The 22,720-nt window shown below is 43.4% G+C and overlaps 1 protein-coding gene and 1 non-coding gene across 2 annotated transcripts in view; one reads left to right on the top strand and one right to left on the bottom strand.

The window, feature by feature from the left end:
• The window catches only part of FBXO16 (F-box protein 16), a 52,777-nt gene extending 32,038 nt beyond the window's left edge, over window positions 1-20,739 (top strand). Inside the window, exons 6-8 of the mRNA XM_040236569.1 lie at window positions 5,132-5,364; window positions 7,134-7,236; window positions 20,105-20,739. Of these exons, the coding sequence (XP_040092503.1) occupies window positions 5,132-5,364; window positions 7,134-7,236; window positions 20,105-20,284 (516 nt within the window). The 3' untranslated portion in view covers window positions 20,285-20,739. The remainder of the gene's footprint in view (window positions 1-5,131; window positions 5,365-7,133; window positions 7,237-20,104) is intronic.
• LOC120867979 lies at window positions 13,551-13,657 on the bottom strand. Its single transcript, XR_005722105.1, has one exon. It is a non-coding gene; the product is annotated as a U6 spliceosomal RNA (small nuclear RNA).
• Window positions 20,740-22,720: the final 1,981 nt, after the last annotated feature.

The following is a 22,720-nucleotide window of genomic DNA, read 5'->3' on the forward strand; positions in this document are numbered from 1 at the left end:
ATGACTGAGCAACTAACACACACATATTTTAAAATACTGAATAGTTCTGATACAAGAAAATTGACACATTGTTGCTTAGTCTTTAATTTCTTTAGGAAGTACTTAATGATCTCTGTTCCTTTCCAAGGCAAACCATTTAATATCACAGTAATCCAAGTCTATGCCCTAACCGGTAATGCTGAAGAAGCTGAAGTTGAACGGTTCTATGAAGACACCACAAGACCTTTTAGAACTAACACCCAAAAAAGATGTCCTTTTCATTATAGGGGACTGGAATGCAAAAGTAGAAAGTCAAGAAATACCTGGAGTAACAGGCAAATTTGGCCTTGGAATGCGGAATGAAGCAGGGCAAAGACTGATAGAGTTTTGCTAAGAAAATGCACCCTCATAGCAAACACCCTCTTCCAACAACACAAGAGTAGACTCTACACATGGACATCACCAGATGGTCAACACCGAAATCAGATTGATTATATTCCTTGCAGCCAAAGATGGAGAAGCTTTATACAGTCAACAAAAACAAGACCAGGAGCTGACTGTGACTCAGATCATGAACTCCTTATTACCAAATTCAGACTTAAATTGAAGAAAGTAGGGAAAACTGCTAGACCATTCAGGTATGACCTCAATCAAATCCCTTATGATTATACAGTGGAAGTGAGAAATAGATTTAAGGGACTAGGTCTGATAGATAGAGTGCCTGATGAACTATGGAATGAGGTTTGTGACATTGTACAGGAGACAGGGATCAAGACCATCCCCATGGAAAAGAAATGTAAAAAAGCAAAATGGCTGTCTGGGGAGGCCTTACAAATAGCTATGAAAAGAAGAAAGGCGAAAAGCAAAGGAGAAAAGAAAAGATATAAGCATCTGAATGCAGAGTTCCAGAGAATAGCAAGAAGAGATAAGAAAGCCTCCTTCAGCGATCAATGCAAAGAAATAGAGGAAAAGAACAGAATGGGAAAGACTAGAGATCTCTTCAAGAAAATTAGAGATACCAAGGGAACATTTCATGCAAAGATGGGCTCAATAAAGGACAGAAATGGTATGGACCTAACAGAAGCAGAGGATATTAAGAAGAGATGGCAAGAATACACAGAAGAACTGTACAAAAAAGATCTTCACGACCCAGATAATCACGATGGTGTGATCACCCATCTAGAGCCAGACATCCTGGAATGTGAAGTCAAGTGGGCCTTAGAAAGCATCACTACAAACAAAGCTAGTGGAGGTGATGGAATTCCTATTGAGCTATTTCAAATCCTGAAAGATGATGCTGTGAAAGTGCTGCACTCAATATGCCAGCAAATTTGGAAAACTCAGCAGTGGCCACAGGACTGGAAAAGGTCAGTTTTCATTCCAATCCCAAAGAAAGGCAATGCCAAAGGATGCTCAAACTACTGCACAATTGCACTCATCTCACATGCTAGTAAAGTAATGCTCGAAATTCTCCAAGCCAGGCTTCAGTAATACGTGAACCGTGAACTCCCTGATGTTCAAGCTGGTTTTAGAAAAGGCAGAGGAACCAGAGATCAAATTGCCAACATCCGCTGGATCATCGAAAAAGCAAGAGCATTCCAGAAAAACATCTATTTCTGCTTTATTGACTATGCCAAAGCCTTTGACTGTGTGGATCACAATAAACTGTGGAAAATTCTGAAAGAGATGGGAATACCAGACCACCTGACCTGCCTCTTGAGAAATCTGTATGCAGGTCAGGAAGCAACAGTTAGAACTGGACATGGAACAACAGACTGGTTCCAAATAGGAAAAGGAGAACATCAAGGTTGTATATTGTCACCCTGCTTATTTAACTTCTATGCAGAGTACATCATGAGAAACGCTGGACTGGAAGAAGCACAAGCTGGAATCAAGATTGCCGGGAGAAATATCAATAACCTCAGATATGCAGATAAGACCACCCTTATGGCAGAAAGTGAAGAGGAACTCAAAAGCCTCTTGATGAAAGTGAAAGAGGAGAGTGAAAAAGTTGGCTTAAAGCTCAACATTCAGAAAACGAAGATCATGGCATCTGGTCCCACCACTTCATGGGAAATAGATGGGGAAACAGTGGAAACAGGGTCAGTCTTTATTTTGGGGGGCTCCAAAATCACTGCAGATGGTGATTGCAGCCACGAAATTAAAAGACGCCTACTCCTTGGAAGAAAAGTTATGACCAACCTAGGTAGCATATTTAAAAGCAGAGACATTACTTTGCCGACTAAGGTCCATCTAGTCAAGGCTATGGTTTTTCCTGTGGTCATGTATGGATGTGAGAATTGGACTGTGAAGAAAGCTGAGCGCCGAAGAATTGATGCTTTTGAAGTGTGGTGTTGGAGAAGACTCCTGAGAGTCCCCTGGACTGCAAGGAGATCCAACCAGTCCATTCTAAAGGAGATCAGCCCTGGAATTTCTTTGGAAGGAATGATGCTAAAGCTGAAACCCCAGTACTTTGGCCACCTCATGCAAAGAATTGACTCATTAGAAAAGACTCTGATGCTGGGAGGGATTGGGGGCAGGAGGAGAAGGGGACGACAGAGGATGAGATGGCTGGATGGCATCACTGACTCGATGGACGTGAGTCTGAACTCCGGGAGTTGGTGATGGACAGGGAGGCCTGGCGTGCTGCGACTCATGGGGTCGTGAAGAGTCAGACACGACTGAGCGACTGAACTGAACTTGTTATAGTAAATTTCAGTTTTTCTGTCAAAGAAAAAATTGGCAAATTAAACCCAGTAATATATAAAAAAAGAATAATACATGATGACCAAGTGGGGTGTATCCAAGGAGAGTAAGGTTGGCATCATATTCAAAAATCAGTCCATGTAATTCACAGAATAAAAGAGAAAAGATATATGGTCATTTCAATATATGCAAACAAAAGCATTTAAAATTTTTTCAACATTTGCGATTTTAAAAAGTCTCAAAAGGCTTTGAGTAAAGGGAACACATTTTTTGTTTACTTAACAGAAAAGTCATCAGTTTTCATTATTATGTATTTTGTTAATTGGTCAATATTTTGTACTTTTCAAAATTAATGATGTTTATTTATATATATAGTTACTAGCATTCATGACTAAATTTTACCCCCTGAAACTGCTTTTTTATTATCATGTATTCTTTATTACCAGTGGTGTTAAACGAGACTCTTCCAGCAAAAATAGATTTCGTTCAATATAAACTCAGAAAAATGAAATGAATGTCCATCTTATTTGTTTTATTTTTTGGCCACCGCATGTGACTTGGGATCTTAGTTCCCTGACCAGGGATTGAACTCCTGCTCTCGGTAGTGGCAGTGTAGAATCCTAACCACTGGACTACCAGGGAGCTCCTTGAATGTCCATTTTAAGTGAGATCTGCACTGTGCTGTGCTTAGTTGCTCAGTCGTGTCCGACTCTTTTCAACCCCGTGGACTGTAGCTCACCAGGCTCCTCTGTCTGTGGAGATTCTCCTGGCAAGAATACTGGAATGGGTTGCTATGCCCTCCTCCAGGATTTGCACAAAACATTAAATACTAATCTAGTAATGAGCCATCAATTATATAAAAGTAAAATGTCTCTTTACTACTTACAACAACTCACTAAATCAATAAATATTTATTAAATACTGTTATGTGCCAGGTGCTAAGAGTACAATGGTCTTAACCCCACTTTCTGGGAGCCTAGTCTATGGAGAAGGAGATGGCAACCCACTCCAGTGTTCTTGCCTGGAGAATCCCAGGGAGCGGGGAGCTGGTGGGCTGCCGTCTATGGGGTTGCAGAGTCGGACACGACTGAAGCGACTTAGCAGCAGTCTATGGCCAAGAACACAGATAGTTACCACACTGAATACGAAGTACTATCCTGTAATAGAAATATGTACAAAGAGCAGTTGAAACAAGGATAAGAAACTGATTCTGCTTTCAGGAACTTGGGGAATTTTTAAATTTTCACAAACAATTTAAGCAAACCAATTTACTGAGCAAAGCTTCCCTAATCTCTTAAAGAACAAAAATTAAGGCTTTAATGGCTTCTCAACATAGCAGTATCTCTTCCCTTAGGCTGCAACTGCATAATAACCCTTACAAATTTTATACACACACAAAAACCAAACTTTCATTTTGGGCAATTAAAAAATAGACTTTCAAAAAAAATAGATTTTCATTTCCCAATTCTACGGAGATGGCTGAAGGTTTTGATAATTGATAAAATCTATAGTTTACACCTGCATAATGGAAATTGTCTCTGTGTTTTAGATAGGTAGGGCAGGATACTGTTTTTAAGAATGTATATTTTTATGAACAAATTAACTGCAGTTGTGGAATAACTGTATAATGATATGGTAGGAGAAGTGTCAATAGAGGATAGAGAAGTTCATTGTGTGAGCTTGAAGCTGGAGAGTCCTGGATTCAAATTGTGACCATGTCTTACTGCTTATGTCTTAATAGTAGTAGTGGAAAATTAATCAGTTTAAGCTACCTTCAGTTTTCTCTTCTGTCAAATGGAAGTAGTTATGATTACCTTTTAAAGTTATTATGAAGGTTAAATAAAGTAATGTAAGAAGGGGAATTTCCTGGTGGTCCAGTGGTTAAGACTCCATGCTTCCAACGTAAGGGGTGCAGGTTCGATTCCTGGTAGGGGGAACTAAGATCACGCATGCCTCAGTGTATAACCCCCCTCAAAAAATAATAATGCAGGAATACTTCCTGAAATAATGCCTGGCATATACAAGTACCTCTGGGTTGGTGGCTGCTGTAATCATTGCTGCCATATCAGTGCCATCATGGTGAGGATGATAATGATGATTTTCTTAAAGCATTTATTTATTTATTCATTTTTGGTTGCAAAGGGTCTTCGTTACTGCCCTTGGGCATTCACTAGTTGCAGATAGCAGGGGCTATTCTCTACCTTCCATGCTCAGGATTCTTATTGCGATGGCTTCTCTTGTTGCAGAGCACAGACTCTAGAGCACTGGGTCAGTGGTTGTGGCACACGGGCAGGTGGAATCTTCCTGGACCAGGGATTGAACCAGTGTCCCCCTGCGTTGGCAGGCAGATTCTTAATCACTAGACCACCAGGGAAGTCCATGTTCTTTGTTTTACTTTTGTTTTTATTATAGTGTTTTGAGAACAGAAATAATTTTCTCCTTCTAGACACCTCCAAAAGATGGGTTTGTGATCGCGGATGTTCAACCCATTAGAAGCAGTTCTCCAGGGGGAAAGCTGTCTCCTTCATCCGCTTTCCGATCTTCTTCCTCTTTAAGAAAGAAGAACCACCCAGGGGAGAAAGAACTCCCACCCTGGAGGTCTTCTGACAAGCATCCAACTGATATCATTCGCTTCAATTACCTGGACAACTGTGACCCTATAGAACACAGCTGGCAAGGGTAAGAATGGTGCCCTTCTCCACTTCTGTCCTTTTAGAAACAATTTACTTGCTCTCTGGTCTACGAAAAGATGAAAACAGAAGCTACTGTGAAATGCAGATGCTTTTCACTGGTGGTGGGGGTTTAGTCGCTGAGTCACGTCAGACTCTGTGCAACCCCATGGACCAGGTAGCCATTCTCTTCTCCGGGGGATCTTCCCAACCCAGGGATCAAAACTGCCTCTGCTGCATTGCAGGTGGATTCTTTACTGCTGAGCCACCAGGGAAGCCCCAAGAAGCAAAAAGTGATTGAAAGTCAGTGAACCTTTATTGGTAAATTTGACCTTTTCTTTAGGATTTGTTTGCATTTTGTAGCTGTAATGCTTTCTTTACAGCTTCTTTTAATATTTTAATACCTCAGATTCCAATCCAGCACCATAGGGTTCATTATAGTCTTCCTTTTCCATATTTGCGCCTCCCTTCTGTGACATTGATATACATATATATATTTGATTTTATATATAGTATATGATTATATATAAAATATATGATTATATTATATAGATGATTATGATTATATATATGATTATATTATATATACATTTGATTATATATGTACATACATAATTTTGTATGGGCTTCCCTGGTGGCTCAGAACCCACCTACAATGTGGGAGACCTGGGTTCCATCCCTGGGTTGAGAAGATCCCCTGGAGGAGGGCGTGGTAACTCACTCCAGTATTCTTGCCTGGACAGAGGAGGCTGGCGGGCTACAGTCCATGGGGTCGCAAAGAGTTGGAGATGACTGAGCGACTAAGCACAGTACAGCATAATTTTGTATAAAAAATATATGAAGTATACACACAGAGAATATATTTACTTAACAAATTCTGGAAGTAATTTCTGAATTGCTAACTCCTATCACTGTCAAAACAAATTTGCTAACTAGAATTCAATGTTTGTTTCTGGTTCATTTTGCCTTTAGCCTGGGGGTATATACTCATAATAATAATAATGTGGATCCATACTTTATCCTATTATATGCAAGCATTTTAAAAACCAAATATTAATGTTAATACAAACAATAAGATTACCGAAAACAGTTTAAGATGTCTTTGCCTATGTTTTTGTCCTTAGGATATGTTCTGCTAAGACTATTCAGACAAATGACCATGTTAAAGTCCCATGAAGTTATTCCTTTGTGTGGGGTAACACCACCAGCTGTTTTTGGATTTTTGGAATTTTTTTTCTTTTATTTCATAATTTTGAGATGGTTCCAAAATCAAATATACAAAACAAAGTGTATCTGGAGAAGTCTCCAATACTGTTTTGTGTTCCTAATTGGATCACAGGGGAATCCTATGGATAGGTAACTATTTTTTAAAATGTCCTTACATTTAAAAAATCATAAAGGAGGGGAGTGGGGTGGATGAAAAACATATAAACAGATACAGACACATGCACCCCTTTCTGAAAGAAATGGTGTCACACAATACATACCACTTTATCCTGCTTTCTTTCTTCTTGTAACAGTACATCCTGGAGCTCACTCCACAGGTATATGAAGAAATACTCTGGCCTCCTTTTTACAGCCCACAGTCCTCCATTGTGTGGATGTGTCAGAGTTTATTCAACCCCTTCTCTATTGATAGACACTTGGCTTGTTTCCAGCTGAGTGAAGATAATCTTTTAAACCCGCAGGAACAACAAAATCAAATAGACAAACAGCTATGCCAACCACCAAAGCTTTAAAATGATATTTATAATTTTCCCAATGCTCTCCAATTAACAGAAGAAGGAAAAGACATGAAATGACTCCAGCTTTCAACCGACAGTCACGTGATAAGAAAAATAAATCACAGGAGAGATCTAAACTAAGAAAAGCACAGTCGCTGGTAAGTATTGCTTACAAAACATTCCCCCCCTCCATGTTAATGAAAAATGCTGGATCTCTATAATCCTATTGATTTTTTTTATGGGAATCATCAAGTAATGGTTTAAATTCTGATCTCTGACACTGACTGGCTAGCTGTGTGACCTTGAAGATGCCCTTTATTTAATCTCTCTGAGCCTCGGTTTTTTTAAAAGCTTGGATGGATTGATGTGTGTGCATCTGCTTTGAAAACTATACACTATAAAGGAAGTATTATTATCATTGTTTCTTTCTTTTTCTGTGAGTCCTTTGGGGTCAGAGAGGGGAACCTATAGAAGTTTCTCTGTAGAAATTACTTATCTGTAGAATGCAAGTTCCACTGACCTAAGAAAAAGGTATTGCGCTGTGCTTAGTCGCTCAGTTGTGTCCAACTCTGCGGTCCCATGAACTGTAGCCCACCAGACTCCTCTGTCCACAGAATTTTCCAGGCTAGAATACTGGAATGGATTGCGTTTTTCTATTCCAGGGGATCTTCCTGACCCAGGGATCAAGCCCACTTTCTCTTGCATCTTCTGCATTGGCAGGAGAATTCTTTACCACTGGCACCACCTGGCAAGCCCAAGAAAAAGATATTGAGTTGGCCAAAAACTTGATTCTGGTTTTTCCTTAACATGTTATGGAAAAACCCAAACTTTTCGGCCAGCCTGATACACGTTCCATAGCTGTTCTGTCACCAGTGGAGAATGATGATAAAGGTGCATTCTAAATAACTTCAGGGGAAAAAATGAATTAAGAACTTTTCTTCCCCTAATTAAAAAATAGCTAATTGACAACCTAATAAAAGTCAGTGGTTGTAACTAGGGAGCATTATTATTTCAGAGTAGAATTTCCCAAATTGTGGTTCTGTACCCCCAGTGGATCCCTTTCAGCACATATGAGAGTCTTTGGAGCCAAGTAGAAGGGAATAAGGGTGGAATAAAAAGTTTCTATTAGTACTAAAGATTTAGAAAAAGGCTGCAGATACACACTAAAGGAAAATTAATATCAAATGGGTGTCAGTTGGGAGAAGGATAAGTGTGTACTCATGAATAAATCACTTTTATAGTTCTCCTTTAAAGCTTAATTACTTTCTGTTTCAATGCATTTTCAAGTGTTATGTTCCAAAAAGAGAAAGAGAGAGATGAGCTTTTTGAAATAGGTTAGTCTATATTCTGAGGAGACAATCTGGTTGGACGGGATGAGACTTTTCACAGACATATGTACAGGGGCCCAAGGGAATGAGGAAGCTTAAAATAGAGCAGTAAAATTGTCAGTGAAAACCATTAATTGGGAAAAATAACTATGAGGTTTATCACCCGAGCCACTCAGGCATGCGGCCACCTAGTTGCTGGCCCCTCTTTAGCCAGAAGTAGAGGGGAGATCTGGGGGAGAACAGGGAATTTGCAGGAAGATAAAAGTTGGTGACGTATGCTTACAAACTATGAGCACAGTTGGACATTTCTCTGGCTTAAAAAAACAAAACAAAAATCAAAGGCTAAACAGAAACCCTCCCTCTGGGTTTTTGACATTCACCATCTGTCACCCTCTAGCAGGGCTTGCTTAAGTTGAAATAAGACTTTAAAAGTTGTGCTCATTCAAGCTGAAAGGGAAACCAGGGCAAAGTAAACAAGGATGGAACACCATTAAGCGATGCGTAGGTGAAGTGTGCGATTATATGGATCTACATGTGTGTGTTATTTGCTCAGTCGTGTCTGACTCTTTGCCACCCCATGGACTGTAGCCCACCAGGCTCCTTTGTCCATGGAATTCTCCAGGCTAGAATACTGGAGTGGGTTGCCATTTCCTCCTCCAGGGGATCTTCCCAACTCAGGGATCGAACCTGGGTCTCCTGCATTGCAGGTGGGTTCTTTAAAACCTGAGCCACCAGGGAAGCATACTTGTGTGGTTTCTGTAAATATGCTCATTAGAATCACTATTTCTGCTTAATTATAATAAGGAGCATTAAGGCATAATTAAACCCTCCAAAAGTGAGCTGGGATGTTGGACTCCACATTGGTGTCTGTGATGTACGTGCATGCTCAGGCTTGTCTGACTCTTTGCGACCCCATGGACCGTAGCCTGCCAGGCTCCTCCTTTCCATGGAATTTTCCAGGCAAGAATACTGCAGTGGGTTGCCATTTCCTACTCCAGGAGATCTTTCAGACCCAGGGATTGAACCTGAGTCTACCGTATCTCCTGCCTTGGCAGGCAGAGCCTGTACCACTCTGCCCCTGGGGTAGCCTTGTGGCTATTAGGCCGCAGGCTGCAGGTGGCTAAGGCCCCCTCCCTCCACTGCGCCACTTTGCCCCACCGTCCACCACACCCCTCCCTCGAAGGAAAGGAGCAACCTCCTACATGAGGCAAGGTGATTGTGAAAATGAAATACTAGCTATGGGGCCTGAGATGAGAGGAACTGGGTTTTGAGGAAATTCATTTAGGGGACATAAAGAAAGTAAGGAATAAATAAAATCTGACAGTAAAATGGATAATGAAGGACCTGCTGTACAGCACAGGGAACTCTGCTTAATGTTATGTGGCAGCCTGGATGGGAGAGGGGTTTAGAATGGATACATGAATACGTATGTCTGAGTCCCTTTGCTGTCCACCTGAAGCCATCACAGCATTGTTAATCAGCTGTACTTCAGTGTAAAATAGAAAGCTGAAAACAAAACAGAAACGACAAGTGTAGCTGTGGAGAGAGTGTGGTAGACACAGCCCGGGTGGGGTTAAAGTGGAGAAAATCACAGATTCATTAGAGAGAAAGTTCTTGCATCATTTAGACAGGTTTATCTAGGAAGATTCAGGAGGAACTAGAGAAACAGGGGAGCAGGAAGAACTTAGGGGAGCGCCTTACAAAGCCAGGATGAGAAGGATAGATCACCAATGCCCAGGGGGTACCTGAGGCCTGAGCACTGGCGTGCACCCTGCCCCTCAAAGTGGGAAGGGCATGTGACACTAGGAAAGGTTAAAGCTTTGTGAGATGGGGCGGTTAGAAGAAAAACAGAGCAGGTGTGAAGGACAAAGAATATTCCTTTGAATATCCCCAAACTTTTTGGCACCAGAGACCAGTTGCATGAAAGAGAATTTTTTCCATGAATTGGGGAAGGGGAGATGGTTTCAGGATGATTCAAGTGCATTACATTAATTGTGTACTGTATTTCTATTATTATTACATCAGCTCCACCTCAGAGCATCAGGTATTAGATCCCGGAGGCTGGGGACCCCTCTCTCGGCTCTTGCTCCAGGGCATGGCTATCAGGTCACTGAGGCATCTTCTCTGTTTGCCTGTCATTACTTAGAGGCTTCAAATAATAGAATTATCCCCCAAACAGAAACATTCTCAAGGAAACAGTTTCAAGTCTGTGTATATTGCTGTGAGTTGGTGATGTTTTCTACTATTATTAGGTTTGAGTTTCAAGGGTACCTGATTCCCCTTTTAACTCTAGCACTGCCTCATCATAGCTGCTTCACTGAACCACCTTTTGGTGCGAATCAATGATAGAAGCTAGCTTCCCATGTGGCTCAGTGGTTAAGAATCCACCTGCCAATACTGGAGACATGGGTTTGATCCCTGGGTCGGGAGCATTCCCCTGGGAGAGGAAATGACAATCCACTCCAATATTCTTGCCTGGGAAAATCCTATGGACAGAGGAGCCTCACGGGCTACAGTCTGTGGGGTCCCAAAGAGCTGGACATGACTGCGTGAATCTCTGTCTATTCAATCACTAATGCTTTATCATTTTGAAGGTGATTTATTAAAATTACATAAACATCAAAGTATGTTCATTACCATTAGTTTTTTGTTGTGGTGGGTGGTTGTTTTTTTTGCTTTTTGGCCACACCATGTGGCATATGGGATCTTAATTCCCTGACCAGGGATTGAACCTGTGACCCCTTGCATTGAACGTCCAGAATCTTAACCACTGGACCATTAAGGAAGTCCCATCATTAGTTATAATAAAATTCCAGACAGAACAAAGCCATGAAAAAATATAAGCACCACAGGACAGCCAGGTGCCATCTTAAACTTCAGAGATTTTCCCATCTTGAGTAAAGACATTAAAAAAAATACTTAAAAAAAATCTTAACAGCTGGCCCCACGATTACTTTTTGGGAAGAAGAAGGAGGGAGCTGTCTCCTTGGGGGAAAGCCACTAAGGAGCAAATGCTACAAGCACCTGGACTCCAGGGGAGGGAGAACCTGCCAGGCTGGAGATTAGAGGGGAGGTGGGGCAGAGATCGGAGAGGAAAGAAATAAGACCAGGAAAGAAAAGCCAGCCGGATGGAGGGAAGCTAAGCCCAGGCAGGGGAAAATGACAGTGTTGGATGGTAGCCCAGCCATTCCCAATCAAATTTGTTCCCTATTACTGGGATGTAAAGCCTGCCTTCCATCTCTTGAGGAAATTATACCCAATTTACACATGGAAGCAAGATCTCCGTAGTCTGGAAACCAAGGAAGCCCCTCAGGACTATTTACAAAAACCAAGGTGGGGAGGGCAGGACGTCCCTGGCAGTCCAGTGGTTAAGACTTCACGCTTCCAGGGGGTGACGGTTTGATCCTTGGTAAGGGAACTAAGATCCCACACACTGAGCTTGGCCAAGGAGGGAGGAAAAAATGCTATCCTTAAAAATAAAACCAAGAGGGGTGGGCTTTGGGCTTCCCAGGGCTGGAATTGGGACCCAGCTGAGCTGACATCTTGTTTTTTGTCTGTTTTTTGTTTTTCCTTTTTCCTACCAAGTTAAGTATAAAAACAAACACCTTTTTGTCTCACGCTCAACTTTTTTTCTTGAAGGTTAGAAGTCCTCACTTTCCAGGTTTTGATTTAGCCAAGGATTTCAAAAAGCTTTCTGTTCAGTGTTCAGCTAAATACAAGTAACAAAAGCTTCTAATTGCCTGCTTACTCTAATTGCTTTAGATTAGACCTTATCTTGCCTGGTGCTCCTCCCCTTAACTCCAGCCTCTGCGGTTACTGTCTTGACCTCCTTCCAGGATAACTTGATTCTTAATGCCCTGATTGTTTTTTAATAGTCTTTAAGCTTTCTCACTCTTTTTTTCCCCTATCTGGATTAAGAGAGGAGGAGAAAGGAGTATTCTCTAAAGCTATTCATAGTTCACATCTAAGAAAGAACAATGGTTTAAGCATTGGGAAACCCCTGGTTCTGGCCTTAGCTCTGCTGTTGACTAGCAGACACTCAAGCTATTTCTAAAATAAGTTAGAATTGCATCTTTTTTTTTTTTAAATAACAGGTTTCTTTTAAATATTTATCTTATTTATTAAGTATTTATTTTACTGCATTGGGTCTTAGTTGCAGCACATAGAATCTTCAATCTTCCCTGTGGCATGTGGGATCTAGTTCCCTGATCAGGGATCGAACCCACACCCACTGCATTGGGGCACAGAGTCTTAGCCCCTGGACCACCAGGGAAGTCCCTGAAATATCTCTTTAATGTCTCTTCCAAGCTAAAGTCTGAATCTCTGAACCCTCATAGTTTCCCACCACATTTACTCTCTGCTTTCCCCTAATACCAAAAAGAATCCAGTGTATTCATGAATCCTAATTCTAAATCATTAAAAACTAGTTTCTGTCTCCTTTTTTTGCCTTTGAACTTTAGAAAACCTGATTAATTAAAACAGAAGAATTTATAAAACATAGCTTATACAGTGGTTTTCTTGCAAGCAGTCTTCAATAGACTTCTTTCAAATTCTGACAGATACCCTAGGTGTTTGGTTTGGATGTGCAGAGCTAAAAATATCTATAGGAGAGATTTTCACTTACGTAGTCCAATCTGTGAAATTCCTGAGAATTGGAAGAAAGAATAAGAAAGAATATGGGGGACTTCCCTGGAGGTCCAGTGGCTAAGACATTCTTCTCCCAGTGTAGGGGGCCTGGGTTTGATCCCTGGTCAGGGAACTAACTAGATTCCACATGCCACAGTGAAGACCTGAAGCAGCCAAATAAATAAATAAAATTTAGGAGCAAAACAACAATGTATTTTTTTTTTAATGGAATATGGGCTTTGCAGTCTGAGAGACCTGGTCTTTTTTTTTTTTTTTCATGGTAGCAAGCAAACAGGATTTATTTCAGAGAGAAAGTATAAAACTCTCAGCATAGACACTGAGAGGGGGTGACGTGCCCCAGACCGGGGCTTTTTTACTAAGCACTGCAACTTTAGATAAGTTACTTAACCTCTCTGAGCCCCAATTTTAAAAAATTTTCCCTGTTTTATTCATACTTTTTAACTTTATTTTTTAATTGGAGGAAAATCGCTTTACAGTGTTGTGAAGGTTTCTGCTGTAAAAACGTGAAATGCTTTACCAGTTTGCACGACATCCTTGAGCAGGGGCCATGCTAATCTTCTTTGTATCACTCCAATTGAGGTATATGTGCTGTCGAAGTGAGCACTGAGCCTCAATTTCTTCATCTATAAAATGGGAATAATGATACTTCCCTTGCAGGACTGTTGTGAGGATCACATGCCAGGTATATATTAAGTACTCAATACGTGTTCATGTTCTCCTCCATTAAACACCATCTTATTTTTCACTTTGCTGACCAAGAGCACACACTTGGGCCTGAAACAGCCTAGGTTCAATGCCTGATCCCACAATTTCAGCAACTCAGTGATTTGGGACAAATTGTTGACAATCTCGGAAGCACTGTTTTCTCATCTGGAAAATGGAGTTAGCAACAACAGGGCCCAGCTCCAGGAAGCATTCATGAACTAGTCATACCCATCAGAATCACATCAGATCACCATGGAGACAGCAGGGATGCTGAGAGAATGCTGATGCTGAGTGGCTGCTGAGTTGCTGACAAGGGGTCAGCCAGGTGGCCAGTATGAGGCTCCAACCTTCTCTTTCTCAATTTTACCTTTACTTTCCCCACTTTTCTTTTTTAAAATATTTTTAATTGATTATTTTTGGGCTGTGGTGGGTCTTAATTGCAGCATGTGGGATCTTTCATTGTGGGGCACGGGCTTCTCTCTAAATGTGGCTCCCGGGCTCAGTAGTCGTGACTTGCAAACTTAATTGCCCTGTGGCTTGTGGGATCTTAGTTCCCCCACCAGGGATCAAACCCTGGTTCCCTGCATTGGAAGGCAGATTCTTAACCACTGGACCACCAGGAACAGCCCTTCCCCACTTGTCTTTGTCTTTCTCCTTTGTCTTCTCTCTCACAACTTCTGCTGTGTGAAAAATGGTTGCATCCAGAGCGGTGTGACGTGTAACCCATATATTTTCTTTCCCTGCATGGCCTCCATACATCTTGTGTCTGTGCATGACTCCTTCTCAGTGCTAGGTTTTTGATTCCACGCCCCCAGGCAGAATACTGTGTGTTGAACTCAGTGCCATGGATTTGGTGCTGTGCGCCTTCCTCTGCCTCTGATACCTCCAAGATGAAAAGACCTAATTGCTAAGAATCCTGGGGGCAACATTAATTCTCAGGGAGGACCACGACTTAGCATCTTCGCATTTCTCCTTTGCCTCTGAAAGAGCATAGTCTGCTTGTTCTGTCTTGTGGCCTCTTGTTTGATCCTGCTATGCATGATAAATTAACGTGGCATTTCCAACAGGAGTAATTCTACTCGCGTCTTTCCCTGAATATTTAGACTGGGGCCAAATGGCTTCTCGTTTTTACTTAAGAGTTAAACAAAAGGGACTTCCCTGGTGGTGCTGTGGTTAAGACTGTGCCTTCCAATGCAGGGGCTGCAGGTTCAATCCCTGATGGGGGGACCAAGATCCCACAGGCCTCACTGCTCAGAAACCAAAACAAAAAACAGAAGCAATATTGTAACAAATTCAATAAACAACTTTAAAAATGGTCCACATCAAAAAAAAATCTTTAAAAAATATATATGTGTGTGTATGCAGTCTATATGTATGTGCACGTGTATAACCCTTTGTATTAAATAGTTTGGCTTTTTACAGCAAACTACATTAGAAGCCAATTTTTTCAGACATGGATATTTTGAAATGTAAATTCATAGTCCCTACTAACAAACAACCATAGGAATTTTATGTCCTGTGCACATTTGGCGGCACATCCTGACTTTATGTCACCTACTTGGGAGGCTGAATGGTGGCATCATATAATCTTGGACTTAAATTTCAAAACCCTGGCTAGAATTTTCTGCTTAGCCTTTCCCCCACAACTGATGGTTTTACTCCAGAGCTAAAGACAAATGAAGAACAAAAACAGACCTGTTACTGTGTTGATTATTTCTCGCTCACCTCTATTTCTCTATTTAAAAAAAATTTTAAGGTATAAAATTTTTAATGTGGACCAATTTTTTTTTAATGGCCACATCATACAGCATGCAGGATCTTTAGTTGGGGCATGCAAACTCTTAGTTGTGGCATGCGGGATCTAGTTCCCTGACCAGGGATGGAATCCCAGCCGCTTTGCATTGGGAGCTCGGAGTCTTAGCCACTGGACCACCAGGGGAATCAATAGACCCAATCTTTTTTTTTTAATTTTATTTTTACTTTATTTTACTTTACAATACTGTATTGGTTTTGCCATACATTGACATGAATCCACCACGGGTGTATACAAGCTCCCAATCCTGAATCCCCCTCCCACCTCCCACCCCATATCATCTCTCTGGATCATCCCCATGCACCAGCCCCAAGCATCCTATATCCTATATCGAACATAGACTGGCACTTCGTTTCTTACATGATAGTATACATGTTTCAATGCCATTCTCCGAAATCATCCCACCCTCTCCCTCTCCCTCAGAGTCCAAAAGTCCGTTCTATACATTTGTGTCTCTTTTGCTGCATAGACCCAATCTTGACTGCTTTCCTTTCATTCCTGCAGTCCTTTCTTCCCTTAAGATCATTAATTACTGAGACCTGTTTAAGGGCAAGCATTGGGGCCAGGCTTAGATCACAAAATGTCTTGGACCAAAATGGGTTCTCTTATGTCAAAGAGCTCATGCCTGATTCTCTTTCTCCAGGGACCCCCTCCCCTATCTGCTTACAACACCCAATGCTGACATAAAAGAAATTTCGAGTTAGTTCAACCAGGTCATCAGATGCTCTGGACCAAACTCAAGACTGTCAGATTTGTACCTTTTGTATATTTCCTCAGGCTTCCCAGGTGGCTCAAGTGGTAAAAATCCACCTACCAACGCAGGAGATGCAGGCAGGAGATACAGATTTGATCCCTGGGTCGGGAAAATCCCCTGGAGGAGGAGGTGACAATCCACTCCAGTATTCTTGTCTGGAAAGTTCCGTGGACAGAGGAGCCTGGCGGGCTACAACAGAGGAGCCACGGGGTTGCAAAGAGTCAGACACAACTTAGCCACTGGACACACACACACACACATAGAATTCCCCATATTTTGTCTTTCCTTCTTCTATTTTGTCTTTCCTCTTGTCATGATGGGCGTTAAAGTCTTAAAATGAAGAGGGTCTAACAAACTTGTTTTCAAGGACAACCAGGAAGGGTGGTGGATGACCAGCCCACTCAAGATGCCTGTTCTCTTGCTCTCTGTCCGTCCCCTACCCAACCAGTGCCTGCTTCACTTACACTGACTCTGGCCTTCCTACATAGTTGCCTTGGGCCCCAGCTAGTGATCTTATCAAAGGGGTGGTGAGGGGTGTGCCCTTCTTTTGGTTTCCCTGGTCATCCATGAGCCCATCTGACATCAACTCCCGTATAACTGGCAGTCTCCCCCTCCACCAGGAGCGAAGACTGCTGCCACATCCTGAAGGTGTCTGCTGCACAGGGTGGGGGGTCGCTCTAGGACTTTGCTTCAGACGCAGAAGCTCCCCATCTGTCAAACCAGTGATGTCTCTGTGGCCTGATGCATGTGTGCATGCCAAGTCACTTCAGTCACGTCTGACTCTTTGCAACCTTACGAGCCGTAGCTCGGCAGGCTCCTCTGCTCATGGGATTCTCCGGTCAAGAACACTGGAGTGGGTTGCCATTCCCTTCTCCAGGGGATCTTCCTGGCCCAGGGATCGAACCCCTATCTCCTGTGTCTCCTGCATTGCTAGTGGATTCTTCACCGCTGAGCCGCCAGGGAAGCCCTCTGTTGCCCAGTCTAGGCTTTCTTCAGTCTTGAAGCTGGGCAAATGCAGGCTTTGTAAGCCTCTGAGGCGCAGTCCAACAGGTGGGCATAAAGAGACCAGCTTCCAGAGCCCCTCAGGAAGTGATGAGAAACGACAGTTTGGGGAGGTGATGACAGTTACCAAGAGGAGACGTGGTGGGGTGGGGGAGTCCCTGGGACCTGCCAAGGTGGAAAAGGAGAGCTTGAGAGGAGCCTGCCTGGGCCTGTGGATCTCCCCCTGGGGGGACTTAGGAGCAAGCGTTCCTCAAATACAGTGATAAATATGCTTTGCACTGTAATAGGATTCCATTTGAAACTGTTACAGCCGAGGTTGTTACGAGCCCATTCTTGTGTCACAGAAAGCTAGGCTGTTCCTCCACTTGGAAGGTATTATTTTATTTTCCTTGTTCCTAAAATAGCACAAAGGGAGGCTTCTGTTTGTTCCCTTACCTCGTGCTAATCTTAGAGCAACATGAAAATGCTGACTGCATGCGGATCTTGAAACAACACCGAAAACGTCTAACACGGGAAGACAGTTAATTCCCACTCCTTCCCCCTTTCCTCTTGGCTTCCAACAACTGGCTGTGTTTAACCCCTATTTTGCCTACTCTTTCCCAGAAAAGTCACAGCTAACATGCATGGATCTACTAAAGGCAGGAGCGTAGATTCAGTAGGGTGTGGGATTCCAGCTTGATTCTCCAGGGGCTGACGTCTCATCAGAGAACTAGTCCTGAAGAGCACATGTTCAGGGCTAAGTTTGGGGGTCTGGATGATAATGGCTTCAGGAATGCAGCTGAGACATAAATCCCTGAGGCCTGAAACACTCAAGCTTCTTGGAGAAGGTGGGCCTCCAAGGATAGCTGTAGAGAAGGAGTAAAGAGAGCAGGTGAGTAAGTCAGAAAGAGAAAAACAAATATTAAATATTAATGCATGTATGATATGCGTTATGGCAGGCTACAGTCCATGGGGTCTGTATGACCAAAGTCACGACCGAAGCGACTCAGCATGTGCGCACCACGCATATATACAGAATCCAGGAAAACAGTACTGATGAACCTATTCACAGAGAAGAAATGGAGATGCAGATGTCGGGAATGGACTTGTGGACACAGCAGGGGAAGGAGAGGCTAGGACAAATTGAGAAAGTAGCACTGATGTATATACACTCACTCTCAAAGTCACTCAGTCGTGTCCAACTCTTTGAGACCCCATGGACTGCAGACTGCCAGGCTCCTCTGTCCATGGGATTTCCCAGGCAAAAATACTGGAGTGGGTTGCCATTCCCTTCTCCAGGGGATCTTCCCAACCCAGGGATCAAACCTGAGTCTCCTGCATTACAGGCAGATTCTTTACCACTTGAACCACCAAGGAAGCCCCATATATGTTCATAACTTGTGGGAGACTGCTATATAGCACAAGGAACCCAACCTGGAGCTCTGTGATGATCTAGAAGGGTGGGATGAGGGGGCAGGGAGGCTCAAGAGAGTAGGGAGATATATATATATATATATATGTGTGTGTGTGTGTGTGTGTGTGTGTGTATCTCATTATGACTGATTAACATTGATGTATGGCAGAGACCACCACAACACTGTAAGGCAATTATCCTCCAATTTTAAAATATGTATAGAGAGACGGCAGGTGGAGGGTGCAGGCGAGACGAGCCTGTGTGGGGCATCTCTGTAGAGGAAGAGGGACCCAGTTCACTGGAGACAACAGTCATGGCTGCAGCAGTTTCTGATTCAGTGAAAGCCTAAAGTAGGATTTCCCCCAGATTAATGGAAACCCTGTGTGTTGCAAACGTATCCATCAGAACATTAGAGGGAGGTAACGGATGACCTGACTCCTGGGACCTGCCAGCTGAATATGGAGTTGGGAGGGGGACCGTGTTCAGAGAGGCTCAGCCTCTGTACATCTGCTTGCTCTCCTGTGTTGCTCTGCCCAGTTGGGGCTGAGATAAGGGTGCATGTGCCTCCTCCTGCTCCCTGTAAACTCAGCTCATATTATGTCTTTCTCTCGCTCTCTCCCTTCCTCTGCCTTTTCTGCTCGCGGCCAGATGTTGAGAAGTCCCTCCTCGCTGTGAGTTTTGGATGGAATGTCCACCTGTGACATCAGTCTTTTGTGCGCCTGCCCAGATTAGCAGGGAGAGTAAACGATGGGAACTCTATCAATACCCACCTGGTCTCATGATCACGAGTCTCCAGACCCAGCTCTAACACCTTTTCGCTCCTCGAACACTGGCATTTCAACTACCTGCTCTTAGGTTTCATTTATTTGTAAAATGGAGACATTAATACCTCCCCATCTACCTCACACAATTTCCTTGAGGCTCAAATGAAATGTGGCTGTGAAAGTGCTTTAGAGACAAAGAAATGTATTTATTAGGAGTAACTCAATACTTGAGGGGTTGCATGAGGGGGAAGGTGGTGAAACTGGCACGTCTCAATAAATGCCATCCCGTCCTATGATTTTATAAAATTGTTTTATACTACTTTGTCGTTGTTTAGAACTAGGTTGTGTCCGACTCTTTTGCAACCCTGTGGACTGTAGCCCACCAGGCTCTCTCTGTCCATGGAATTCTCCAGGCAAGAACACTGGAGTGGGTTGCCATTCCTTTCTCCTGGGGATCTTCCCGACCCAGGAATTAAACCCACATCTCCTCTTTGGCAGGTGGATGCTTTACCACTGAGCCGCTAGGGAAGCCCTTTATATTCCTTAAATAAGTTGAATTAGATAGCTTTTTCTGCTGTTCTAACAACTCTCACTCTAGCGGTATCTTTTTTCCTCCCTAGAGTTCCTTAAATGCAGAACCCAGGGCCTCCCTACACGTTCCAGCTCACCTTGCTTGGCTTCCTCACCAACCACTGGGCCTCCCAGCCACTGAAGCAGCAACAAAAACTCTCACACAGCATCTCCAGAGGCTCTCTGGACTTCAGTCATCACCCCAGGCCTTCCAGCAGCAGCTGATGTGAAAAAATTTTTCCAAAAACGACAAGATGCTCTACACAGAGACTTGGATGTCACTTGGATCCTCGCTTAGAAATGGCTTAGGAACCTTATTGTGAAAGCGAGTCCTGCAGTATTTCAGGAACAGGTATTCACCGCACAAACGTTGACATATTTATAAACTTAGGAATGTGATGATCGATACCGTGGAGTGGATAAAGGGATATATGATAGTGTCCTTGGTGAGGTTGGCTGTGTGAGGCCAGGTCCGAGAAGGATATAACCAGCACATCCCCAAGGCTCCACAATCGGTTTAGAGACGGGATGATTGACTGTGGTGTCATAGTTTGCTGGGGCTGCTGTAACAAAGTCTTAGTCCATTTAGGCTGCTTTTTAACAAAAGTACCACTGATGCTTCCCGGCTTCCCTGATGGCTCAGAGGTAAAGAAACAGCATGCAATGCAGGAGACTTGGGTTTGATCCCTGGGTGGGGAAGATGCCCTGGAGAAGGAAATGGCAACCCACTCCAGTGTTCTTGCCTGGGAAATCCCGTGGACAGAGGAGCCTGGTGGCCTATAGCCCACAGGGTCACAAAGAGTTGGACACGACTGAGTGACTAAACCACCACCACCATTGATGAGTGGCTCAAAAACAACAGACATTTATTTTCTGGAGGCTGAGAAGTCCAAGATTAAGATGTGGGCAGGGTTGGTTTCTTCTGAGGCCTCTCTCCTTGGTTTGCAGACGGCTGCCTTCCCCACAGACTGTCTTCTTTCTCTGCATGTCGATGTCCTAAGCTTCTCTTACTGTGTCGGACTCTTTGCCACCCTAGGGACTGTAGCCCGCCAGCCTCCTCTGTCCATGGGATTCTCCAGACAAGAATGCAGGAGTGGGTTGCCATGCCCTCCTCCAAGGGGATCTTCCGGACACAGGGATTGAACCCACATCTCTTATGTCTCCTGCACTGGTAGGCGGGTTCTTTACCACTAGCGCCACCTGGGCCTCTTATTATAAGGACACAAGTCAGGTTGGATTAAGATCCACCTGTATGACTTTGTTTAACTTTAATTACCTTTTTGAAGATACTCTCCTAAGACAGTCACATTCTGAGGTCTTGGAGGTTAGAACTTCAACACAGGAATGGGGGACAGGAGTTACAACTCAACCCTTAACTCACACTGTGGGCAAGGTAAAGAATCAAGACGAGACGGAGAAGCCACTGGGAACTATCAACAGCAGAAGCCTCTATCATCCTTGGACCTGGAGAAACAAAAGAGAAAGGGCGCGTTATTCCTAGAACCCATCCAGAGCGGTGGTCATAGGAGATGGGCCGCCCAGCGTGGGTGCTATATGACAGAGGAAGGCACCCATGGCGGAGACCAGGCTCTGGCAGGGAGGGAGGGAGAAGACCCACTCTTCTGTCCTCATCCTTCACTCTCCTCCATTCACACTCTGATAGTGCTTCCCTTTGGTCAAGAGCCGAGAAAGAGGTGCTGAGAACAGCGAAGCCTGGGGGCTGCAGCTTGTAGGTGTCAGGCTTTGAGGCAGGGAACGGGCTGACAAATGTGGCCAGGGGTGGGAGGGGAGCGGTGGAATTTGAGTGGGACGATGAAGAATCACCAGCTCAGTGGAGAAAACAAAGACATTTCCAAAGGAGGAATTAATTATGCATACTAAGGTAACATAAATGGGCTTTAAAGTGTCATCGGAAAACAGAAAATGCTACTTAGCTGCAAAAAATATTAGTCATACATTCGAAACTGAACCACGTATTTATGCAGCCATTTCCAGTCCCAGAAGTTACTATTCTAAGATACTTGTTTGCAGAAGTAAAGCAGAATGAGAGAAAAATAAGTTTTGTCAGTCTTGTCATGTTGAACACTATGTTCTTAAAATGGGATGGGAAGTATTACAGGAACTGTTTTGGAATAGAAAGCAGCTCTCTGCCTCAGGAGGGTGCCTGTGTGACCGCACCCGTCAATGGTCACAGCATGGTTATATGAACTGGGTACGTCCCCTGTGTTATCGCGCTGGGGCTGCCATAACAAAATACCATAGGCTGGTGGCTTCGACAACAGAAATTTGTTTTCTCACCACTCTGGAGGCTGGAAGCCTGAGACCCAGTGTTGACAGGGTGGGTGTCTGCTGAGAGCTCCCTTTGGGTTGCCTTTTCAGTGTGTGCTCACATGGTCTTTCCTGGGTGACTTTGCAGGGCGAAAAAGCGAGAGGATGGAGGGGAGGGGGAGAGAGAGTGATCTCTTGGTGTCTCTTTTTCTTTTTTTCCTAAATTCAAATCATCCTGATTTTATGATCACAGAAATACTACAAATATCCACAATTGGTGAACACCATTATAACAAATACAGATAGAGGGATGGATAGAGAGCTACATAGATAGAGTGACTAACAGGAATAGGCTCAATCTGCATGTGCTGTTTTTAAAGTATAGTGTTGAATTTAGT

Source organism: Oryx dammah, unplaced genomic scaffold (assembly GCF_014754425.2).
Source record: "Oryx dammah isolate SB20612 unplaced genomic scaffold, SCBI_Odam_1.1 HiC_scaffold_1, whole genome shotgun sequence".
In the NCBI taxonomy this organism is placed as follows: Eukaryota; Metazoa; Chordata; class Mammalia; order Artiodactyla; family Bovidae; genus Oryx; species Oryx dammah.